General features: G+C 35.7%; 1 protein-coding gene across 12 annotated transcripts in view; it reads right to left on the bottom strand.

The window, feature by feature from the left end:
- Positions 1–6,068: 6,068 nt before the first annotated feature.
- LOC138704853 (ATP-sensitive inward rectifier potassium channel 8-like) overlaps positions 6,069–11,803 on the bottom strand; it is a 71,555-nt gene continuing 65,820 nt past the window's right edge. For all 12 annotated transcript variants that reach the window (XM_069833175.1, XM_069833169.1, XM_069833174.1 and 9 more), the window contains exon 5: positions 6,069–7,912. In XM_069833175.1, coding sequence (XP_069689276.1) covers positions 7,502–7,912 — 411 coding nt within the window. In that variant the 3' untranslated portion in view covers positions 6,069–7,501. The remainder of the gene's footprint in view (positions 7,913–11,803) is intronic.

Below are 11,803 nucleotides of genomic sequence, written 5' to 3'. Positions count from 1 at the left end.
TGTAATGACCAGACATCGGATTCTAGGGCAAATGCCTATTTTGTTTCTTTAGGAGAAAAGTAAAAATAATTATTAATATTTGTGTTTCATGGAAATTGAAAGGTATTCAAAAAGTTTTATAGTGCCCTAAAATGCTCTAAACGGTTATTAGAGCCTAATTTGTTAATATTCGCCAAAAAATGCCTAACTCACTGTAAAGTTTCGCATTTTACTCTTACTTTTTATAATTTATGCATGCATTCACTGCGAAATTTAAGGCATTTAAGAAGTGGAAAGTTTGCTTCACACCGGCCATGAAACCATTGATAAAGGAAACAAAATGTTTTGAATCTCACGACACTCGCAATAGATTTCACCGAATTTAACATGTTTGGAGGCATAAATGCCGACAAAGAACCAACCTTAGTTTTGAAGCAGGCAACAATCACAACATGTGCTGCTACCGATTCAGAGATATACTATACTATAAAAATGACTGTTTTCGGTCTGAAACCGATTAGCTGTACTGCCCTTCAGAGTGTCATAAAATCACAATTTTTGGAGAAAGAGTGTTTTTGAAATATTTATGAAAAGTCGTAAAACTGCGAATTAGTAGGGTAAACCGTTACAAAATATTTAAAAGAATGGCCCTCCTAGTGTTAACACTACCAGGAAATGCAACAATAAGTGGAACTTTGTATTTTTGTCCAATTGAATCTCAATAACAACGGTTCATTTGAATGCTCGTTAACAGTTGCTCTTTCCCTCACCTTATTTGTGTTGAAAAGTTTTGAGCGGTAGGACGTTTTCCTGTGAAGTTTAACGCGATAATGCCGAAAAATATAAGTGCAAAATCTACATTGATCCGGCAATGGCTAACAGAATATTCAGAATTCACTTATGATGGCAAAATAATATTCTGCAAGATTTGTAGCAAACAGGTATGTAACAATAGTTGGAATATATAAATTCTATTAATTTTAATGAGTAGGCCTATATTATTTATACATTGTCTGAGCTATCCTGAGGTATAATTCTTTTTAAGACCACTACACTTTAACCTTTTAAATTCCGGTAGTTAAAGTATTTGCAGGTCATTAAAATTTTGATTGTTCGAACCCACTAACTTTGTGATAGAAATATGGCAATACAACAATTAGGATTTTATTTTAATTCAGTTTACTTTACATTTTTAGATTTCGCAAGAAAAGAAGTGCCACCTAAAGCAGCATGTGCAAGGAGCGGCTCATAAGGCTAAAGCTCAGCAGAAAAATCAACTGCAACAAACTTTACTAACACAGCCTACTTCATCCAATCTCAGCAGCAATTTCTATGCTGATTTAACCAGAGCGTTTGTTGCTGCTAACATTCCCTGGAATGCAATTGAAAATCCGGTTTTAAGACAGTTTTTACAAAAATACTGCAAACAAAATATCCCATCTGAGTCGACCCTAAGAAAAAATTACTTAGACAGAATATACAATGAAACTTTAGCTTCCATTCGGGAGGATATAGGTGATTCTTACATATGGGTCTCTGTGGATGAAACCTCAGATCCTATGAATAGGTATATAGCAAATATGGTAGTAGGAAAACTTAGTCCTGATGGACCTTCGATTCCACACCTCGTATGTGTTAAGGAACTTTCGAAAGTGAATAGCCAAGCCATTGCTTATTTTGTAAATAAAGGCCTACAGTCTTTATACTCAGGTAATATAGACGATTCTAAAGTTCTGTTGTTTTGTACTGATGCTGCCTCATACATGGTTGCTGCAGCTCCACTTCTTAAAACATTTTATCCTAACCTCACGCATGTAACCTGTCTAGCACATGGCCTTCACAGGATTTCTGAAACAATCAGGAATGAATTTCCTCTTGGCAATTCGTTTATTTCTAACACAAAAAATGTTTTTGTAAAGCCCCATCCAGGATTTCAATATTCAGAGAGAACTTTCCAGATATCCCACTCCCACCTCAGCCGGTTGTTACACGATGGGGAACCTGGATTCAGTCAGTGGTGTATTATTCTAAGTATTTTAAAGAAGTGGTCACAGTTATTGATAAATTACCTGAAACTGATAGTGCAGCGTGTGTGAAAGCAGTGAAAGATTGTCTGAATGACTCACGAGTGAAAAACGATATTGCCTACATAACATCAAACTTTTCTTTCATACCTGCAAGCATTGAACAATTAGAACGTGAAAACAATCTCTTTGTAGCCAAATAGCAATAGTAAAGGAAGCTCAAGTGAACATACATTCTACTTTGGGCGAAACTGGGAAAAAAGTTAAAAATAAGTGGGACAACGTATTAAATAAGAATGTAGGATTTTCATTGTTAGAAAAAGTATCAAGAGTGATATCGGGGGAAAGTGTAAATGTTCCACTAAGTATTGATGTTTCTATTGTACCTAATTTAAAATTTGCGCCTCTCACATCAGTTTCGGTTGAAAGAAGTTTTTCTGCTTTCAAAATGATTCTCAGCGACAAAAGGCAAAGGTTAACTGTGGAGAATTTAGAAAAAATTCTGGTGGTGTACTGTGCAGATAATTATAATAAAGTCTGAGCATGGAACTGAATTTCAATAACTTAAAATGAGTAATCTTGATATCAATAATCATTATTTCATTAGTTTCAATATATTAAATTTGTGCAGCTCTGTTTATAAATATAATATAGTATTCTTTTTTAATGTTTAAACATACTTTTTTGTGCGTATTTTAGTGTATAACTAAAACTTTCAGTGAAAGAAATAAGTATGATACCTTGATGTGCCTAAAATGCCTATTTTCATTAAAATAGAGCCTAATTTTACAAATTTTGAGCTTATTTTAGGCGCCTAAAACTGCAATTTTTAGTGCCTAAAAATCCGATGTCTAGTAATGACTCTGAAGAAAGCTGGGTTGATGATGTAATTGTGCAGGCTCAAGGATATTTGTATTTTTTTCACACAGTTTCAGAATATATTTCTTCTTGAAGTCTATGCTAGAGTGTTCGCACATACAGATGTGCTCTACAATATTCTTCAGACAAAAAGTCTAGACATAGCATACTGCTAGCAAGAGGTATCAAAGTTAAAAAATACTATATTCGAGTTCAGACGTAGTGGGTTTCCGTCCATATGGTGTAATATGGAAAATGGAAATTCTTCAGCCAATACAATGGAACCACCATTAAAGCGAAGAAAAGGAGATGATGAATGGAAATACAGGCAGCTGTACTACAGCATACTAGATCGTATGCACATGGAAATTACTGACAGATTTTCTGATTATGGAAAGCTTCAGTTCACATATCTTCTAGATTCTCAAAAATTTTCTGCTTATAGAGAAAACTTCCCGAATGAGGCACTAAACAAATTATTTCAGTCCTATAACAGTCACTTTGATCAAGTACGTTTGAAAAATGAATTAAGTGTAATATATTCAGCAGAAGTCTTTGATTTTTCGAACAAACCTATCCATGAAATATTATCTGCCATATATGAAAACCAGCTGAACCAAGTTATTCCTGAAGTCCTTAAATTGGCAACATTAATTGTGACAATACCAGCTACGTCAGCATCAGTAGAAAGAACATTTTCTGCGTTGAAGAGAATAAAATCCTACTGTAGATCAACTCATACACAAGAACGTTTATCCTGCTTGGCACTGATGTCCATTGAAAAGTCATTTCTACAGAAACTTCGCAAGCGGTCCAACTGTAATTTCAATGACGAAGTCATCAAAGTATTTTCGTCCCAATCAAGACGTCTGGAATTCATATATAAATAGGTAAGGAATTTTATTATAGGGACTTTAAAATATATTTTGTGTAATAATAGGGTCAGTGGTAGCCCAGACCCTTAAACCAGTATACGCCACTGTCGTTCACCGATTGGCTGTACTACTCCAATTGCATCTCTCATACCTTTACCCTTCCTGAAGCCAAGCTGTTCTTCTTCCAACTGTTCTTTCATCTTAAAATATAAACGTCGATTCAGTATTCGTCGATTGCGATATTAGGCTGATAGTCCTGAATTCGTTACATTTCTTGGCATTATTTTTCTTCGGTATTGGAAGCAACACTGTCTCCGTAAAATCTTCAGGCCATTCGCCTTTTCATATATTTCGTTGTATAATGATAGAATTTCCTTCATGTCTTCACCAAAGCATTTCACTAATTCAATGGGGATTCCATCAACTCCTGTTGCTTTTCCATTTTCATTTTCCTTAAATGCTAGTTCAACTTCTTCACTTAAAATAGAAAATCCTTTTTCGTCTTTTAATACGTCTTCTTCCTCTTGTATAGCTAAGTCATCTGGACGATTTCTTGTCTCATATAGCTCTTCTACATATTTCGTCCATGTGTTTAGTGTTTCTTGTTTGTCTGTTATTTCATTTCCGATGTCGTCCTCTATCAACCACATGGATTTATGTTCTTATTTGTGAAGTCCAAACATTTTACTTCGCGGTACATTAAATCATATCTTCCTTTTCTCTCTAGATCCTTTATTTTTTCACATTTCTCTTTCATCCAGTCTTCTTTTGCTTTATCAATTTCTCTTCTCAGCTCGTTTAGTTTCCTGTAGTTTCTTCTACCTTCTTTTGTGTAGTTGTTTTTCCATTTTCTCCTCTCCTCCATCTTCTCCAACATTTTCTCTCTGACCCAAGGTTTCTTAATTCTCTCGCCATCTCTGTGTCCTATTTTTTCTTCTGATGTTGACTGTATAGGCCTACAACTTTTTAAACGAGTCCAGTACTCATTACTATTCTCAGGTGTGGATTCCAATGTAGTGGCTTCTCTTGAAAATTTGCTTAAAATTTTCTTCTGTCCTCTTCGTTCTTTAGTTTTTCCATGTTCAATTTCTTCGTCACCTGTCTTCCTCTGTCCGTGAGTATCTCCCATTTTAATGTTGAATTATTACGACAACGCCTGAGAGCCCGTTTTTTTCAATCTTTTCCAATGTCTTAATCTGTTCTAATCTGTAAGGAACCCAACATGCAGCTCCATATTCCACATGGAGGGTAGCTGCGAATATACTGAATAAGCAGTCGTGGACAGCCTATGAGGGGTCCTCCAGCTTGGGAGTTGGACGAAGGGCTAACACATCACCGTAAAAAACAGCTTGTTACGAAATCACATAATAAGCCTCGGAATGGGACTGATTCTCTGGCACGACCACAGCATGAATATGTTAGGAAAAAATCCACAAACTATTAGGGAAAACATGGGACTTTTACTTGAATCAAGTAAAGAGATAGGTTTGGAAGTAAATCCCGAAAGCACAAAGTATGTGATTACCGTATGTCTCGTGACCAGAATATTGTACGAAATAAAAATATAAACACTGAAATTTATCCTTTGAAGAGGTGGAAAAATAAAAAAAATCTTGGAGTTGCAGTAATAAATATTATTGACAATCGGGAGGAAATTAAACGCAGAATAAATATGGGAAATGCCTGTTATCATTCGATTGAGACCCTTTTTTCATCCAGTCTACTCTCAAAAAAGCTGAAAGTTTGAATTTATAAAACGGTTGCATTATGTTTGTTCTGTTGGACTCTCACTTTGAGAGAGGAACAAAGGTTAAGGATGTTTGCGAATAAGATGCTTAGGGAAATATTTGGGACTAAGAGGGATGAAGTTACACGAGAAAGTTACACAATGCAGAATTGCACGCATTGTATTCTTCATCTGACATAATTAGGAACGTTGAATCCAGACGTTTGAGATGGGCAGGGCATGTAGAATGTATGGACAAATCAAGAAATGAATTTAGAGTGTTAGTTGGGAGACCGGAGGGGAAAAGACCTTTGGGGAGGCCGAGACGTAGATGGGAGGATAATATTAAAATGGATGTGAGGAAGGTGGGATATGATTGTAGAGACTGGACTAATCTTGTTCAGGATAGGGACTGATGGCAGGCTTGTGTGAAGGCAGCAATGAACCTCCGGGTTCCTTAAAAACCAGTAAGTAAGTAATGAAGTACTTATAAGAAAAAATTACCGAGTGTGTAATCTTATTTTCCTTTTTTCTGATTAAATAGATTAAGGTATTAACGTATCATATTGTGAAGGTGACATTGGAGAAAAAGAAAATACTCCCCAGTTTGTTTTTGTGACAAGTTTTAATTGCCTTAATTTAATATAACTTAACTACTTATTTGTAATTCACAACTGAAGACATAATTTGCAATTAATAAATTATATGCCATTAATTCAAGAATTAAATCTGTATACATGACACATTTATAAAAAAATATAATAGAAAAACGAGATTGTTTATTAACTAAACATTCAAACCCATATTATTACAATCAAGCATTTGTAAATGGGCCTCTATCTCTTCTCACGTAAATAAATGAGTTAACCAGACTGCACCGACAGTTATAACTCACTTACATACAAAATATTTGTATATACATTTACAAGTCTTCGGTTGAAGGTTGCTTGTCTTTCTGAGAAAACAATAAAATGCATTACACATTACCATTCACGTGTGCATTATTACGCGCAGAATGAGTAAGCTTATAATTCAATGCTCCATTGAAATAAAAGTAGGCCTATAGGAATTTTCGTGTTCATTTTTATTATAAGATGATAAATGACAAAGATATATGGATCATATGCGAACACAAAGAGAAAGGCAGGAAAAATGAGAAAAATCTGGGTTTGCAGTGAAAGACCTACCCTTGGGCAGAACACTATGAATGAATGAATGAATGAATGAATGAATGAATGAATGAATGAATGAATGAATATAGCATACTTTTATTTTTCCGCGTTCGCTGATGTAGAGCTAAAGTGCAGCTGGACACGTATGCAAGCGTGGAAAGATAAAATGTATTGGGCTGTAGAATTTGTAACGAATGAATCAGAATTTTGTATTACAATGAAAGCAAGTAACGAATATCGTAATTATTGCGATTAAGAAAGAGGTATAGATAGCCTACGACTTATGAAGAACTTGTTTAAATCAAAACAAAACAAAGTTCGTATTGATACAACAAACGGAAAGAAATTATGTTTTAAATTATAGCGATTGTATAATATTGTTTAAATCTTGGGAAGATATATTAGCTAGTTCGGTCTAAAAGCATGTACTTTTGTTTTAACGTAGCCTAAGCTTAATTTACCTAACTTAACATAATATTATAGGCGAGAAAAGTATAATATTTACAAAAAAGTCTGTTATTTAAAAGTTCATATATCCAACAAACGTTACTGTAGCTTAGTAGAAAAAATACGTTTCATTACTTTCAAAATAATAACAAACAACAGATATTGTAACGTACTTCTTTAATGTTCTTTATAAATAACAGGCATAGGCACTAATTCTCTTTTTTATCTCTAGCTGCAGAGTTATCACCGAATACTTTCATTGCAATATTTTCTCGCAATCAATATTTACGTAGCCTACGTATGTTATATGACTACGAAAGTTTTCATACTTATCTTTTGATTTTGCACCATTAAATAACGGTCGAGTAATTGTCATTTATTTTCACTAAGAATTAGAATTTAATGAGAGACATAATTTGTTTAGCTTCTGTTGTGCTCACAGCCATGTTCACAAACATCGTTGCGTGTAACAGGTGTTTTTGGACAGTTTCCTTGATCATGTGCACTCAGGCGTGATGTTTCCACCGGTATAGTGTTATGAAATTGACTGTAATCTACATTATAATGTTTCTGATTCACGTCATAGTTGACCACGCTCTCAAATCTGTGTCCCCACAATATCTCTTTGGGTAAGTACGAGGTCCTTGCTTGGACCCGCTGATCAGTAGACTCGATTGTGCCTTCCATTATAACAACAATTTCGAAATTTGCTCGTTGAAGGTCATCCGCTGACATATCATAAAGTGGACTGGAAGAGTCAATGCAGTGCACCACTATTTCAGGCCACAGAAGACAGAAGAAATTAGATTTGACATCAGATGTATCTTCCACCTGAAATAAAATACATAAGAATATTAACAAAAATCTACGCCAACATCACAGCAAAAATCAGACTAGACAAGGAAGGAAAATAACTCAGACTTGAAAGAGTACGGAGACCCTATGTCCCCTAAAATGTTCAACAGCCTTCTCGAAGAAATGTTCAGAAAGAGAAAGCTCAATAACGGAATAACTATTGACAGGAAGAAACTCTCCAATATACGGTTTGCAGACGACATTGTACTCCTAGCCACGTCAGCCAAAAAACTGGAAGCAATGATAGTGGAGCTACAGAACCTCAGCACGGAAGTAGAACTACGAATAAACCCACAGAAAACAAAAGTCATGACTAACAACTCCAAAATACCAATCACAATAGGAAGCAGACAACTAGGCTATGTGACTGAATACATTTACCTCGGCCAGCTAATGTCCTTTCACAACAGATGACAGAACAAGATTCAAAGAAGAATCGGAAACGCATGGAAGAGATTTTGGAGCCTCAGTTTCATTCTGACAGACAAGACTTGCAATTTAAAATTAAGAAGCAGAGTCATGAACAGCTCCATCCTTCCAGTTCTCCTATACGGAGCACAGATATGGTCTCTAACAGAAAGAGAGCGGGACATGCTCAAAAAGTGCCAACGAAAATGGAGAGGAAGATGCTGAACATCACACTCAGACACAGACTACGTAACGAAGACATAAGGAGCCAAACACATCTCAAAGACGCAACAGAAACGGCCAACAAGCTGAAGAAGAAATGGGCAGGACACGTGATGCGACTCAACGAGAACCGAAGAACACATCCTCACGACATGGGACCCAAGGATTGGCAAACGCAACGCTGGAAGACAGAAGACAAGGTGGGCAGACGAACTTAGATCAAGATTCGGCCATCTATGGTCAAGAACAGCGAAAGACCGACAACATTGGAAGCTCATCACAAAGTGACTTGCACCCCAAACAGTGACTAGTATACAGTGGACCCTTCAATGTTAACCCAGACAGCATCCCAAACTATTGCATTACAAAAGTGACCATCATTCCAGGAGTGGCTAACCGGGAACTGCTTGACAAGCCACCTTGCATCGTCAGGAGACCCTTGCCTTTCACGGGATTTCGTAGCTAATTCTTAATTTTAGCTAATCATTTCTACCTCCGGCTTGTTCCTTACAGACTTTTGAGTTACATTTTTTAGGACCGGGTTTAGTTTCGGAATATGGTATTTTCTCCTAGGTAAACTGCCAATCAAGGCTAATGATGTCTCTCCCCTCAGTGATCGTTTTATGGCAAACAAGAGAAACCTAATGTTTATAATACTCGTGTATATATATATATATATATATATATATATATATATATATATATATATATATATATATATACACACACAGTACACAAGAACTTATGGAACATAAAAATATATTAAAGCAAAAGGAAATAAATATAAATTTGACCACCTCTGTGGTGTAGGGGGTCAGCATGTTAGTCTCTTACGCAGAGGACCCGGGTTCGATTCCCGGTAGGGTTGAATTTCCTGGTTAAGGTTTTTCAGAGTTTTTCCTCGACCGTAAGGCAAATGCCAGGAAATTCGGACCACAACATCCCTGAATATCACCGACCTCATTCATCACCGAAATCATATTCATAAAATATCAGTAATACATATACAGTCGCCATGTAGTTCACAACAATAGAACCAGACTCAACAATAGTACGCAGGCCTTCGGATTTCAGCCAAAGAATAACTCGCGATATGACCAAAGATGTTAAAGCGGGTATAAATAACAGCGAGGAAAAAACAAATCTAAATACCGGTATGTAATTAAAAGAGGTCATGATGAGTCTTGGAACAGATTTAATCGTGACATTCACGGACAGAACACTTTTAAATTTATGAAGCACATTAATGAACTAGAGAAAAATAGTGAAAAAATTAATGTGACAGCTGAAAACAATGGACACGACACTAGAGAAAACTCTGGTAGCCTATATTGAAAACAATAAAGAAAATTGTTATGTAGAAAATGATAACAGCTCTGTAAATCAAATTGATGTAAAAGAATTAGAGGCAGCTCTGAAAGTAACAATAAACACAACATCTAATGGGCTTAATGCAATTAACGCTGGATTAACCAAATTTGGTGAAATGGTGATGAAATTTTATTATTAATATGACCGATAATTTATCGAGAAGTTTTAGTTTTCCGAGAAAATTACATGGAACATGTAGTAATGCTGCAAAGTATAAATGGCAGTACATACTCCTTCACTTTACTGACTTTCGGAGACGTGGATGTAATATTGTATCTTGTAATTACTGCAGTGTTGCCGGCTTTCCACAGCAATTACTACATTAGACGAGTGAAATTACAATTCATTTTCAGACTATTGATCGAAACCTGTATTTATAATGACTGTAACTTACTCTACATTGTCTTACAAAAAAAAAAACTCTTATTTTAAAACAATTTCATAGAATCCGCAATCAAAATTTTAGAAACATCTTGTTGTAAGTAAGACACTAAAGTAAAAAAAAATTGTTAGTACAGGTTTGAAAATCAACATTTTACAAATTAAGAAATCCGATACCCACTTTGTTTAACTTATAAAATGACTACTTAGTGAGGAAGTGGAAAAAAGTAGGTCTACGTTTTGGGATTAACATGAATTTAAATAACTTCTCTAAGTTACCACACTGTATACAGACGATCAGAGAGCTACTACCCAAGAAACAAGATATCTGAGAAGAGTTTATTACTTACTTTATCGAGTTATACATGGAACGTGAAGAGTGAGGAATATTATAACAAATTTAATGAAGAAGCATCCTACGAGAAGTTGGACGACGCTATCTTGCTCTTCCTCTGCCAAACCACAATAGCAGCAGCAGCAGCAGCTACACGCACTCTCGACGCCATGATGAATCACTCTCGACTACCAGATTGGCTTTGGTATGATAGTGGAACAACGATTCTGGATTGAATGAATGTTGATAAATCATTTCATTCCACTGTCAATCTGAGATTGAGGCTCAGGAACCTAAGTGCCTTGGAATGATGCAAAATCGAATGTCTAGAGGGGCCTTGCAAGTAAAATCCTGCAAGACCGCGTGTATCCAGAAAATATTATATGCACACACAAGTAGTTATAAGAAAAATCACGAATGTAAAAGTAAAATATATTCTTGCAGAAAATATACATAAAAGTGTACAATGATATAAATATATAAGAAAAATTCCCGACAGCAGCTTGTCAAGTGTTTATTATGGAGTGGGAGATAGACGGTGAAAGAAGAAAAGACATATCACCGAAGATGAGGAAGGATGAAGTGCAATGTAGTACGCAAAACTTGGAATGCAAGAGGAAAATACTACAAATGGAGAACTGTAAGGAACTATATAAAACATTTTTCTTCTTTAATTACATTTGTATAAATGATACTCGGGAGGAAATTGAACACAGAATAAATATGGGAAATGCCTGTTATTATTCGGTTGAGAAGCTTTTATCATCCAGTCTGTTGTCAAAAAATCTGAAAGTTAGAATTTATAAAACAGTTATATTACCGGTTGTTCTGTATGGTTGTGAAACTTGGACTGTCACTTTGAGAGAGGAACAGACATTAAAGGTGTTTGATAATAAAGTACTTAGGAAAATATTTGGGGCTGAGAGGGATGAGATTACAGGAGAATGGAGAAAGTTACACAACACAGAACTGCACGCACTGTATTCCTCACCTGACATAATTAGGAACACTAAATCCTGACGTTTGAGATGGGCAGGGCATGAAGCACGTATGGGCGAATCCAGAAATGCATATAGAGTGTTACTTGGATGGCCGGAGGGATAAAGACCTTTGGGGAGGCCGAGACGTAGATGGGAAGATAATATAAAATT

This window comes from Periplaneta americana, chromosome 8, assembly GCF_040183065.1.
Source record: "Periplaneta americana isolate PAMFEO1 chromosome 8, P.americana_PAMFEO1_priV1, whole genome shotgun sequence".
NCBI classification, from domain to species: domain Eukaryota; kingdom Metazoa; phylum Arthropoda; class Insecta; order Blattodea; family Blattidae; genus Periplaneta; species Periplaneta americana.
The sequence above is the reverse complement of the archived record's forward strand: the minus strand, read 5'-3'. Positions and strand labels throughout refer to the sequence as shown.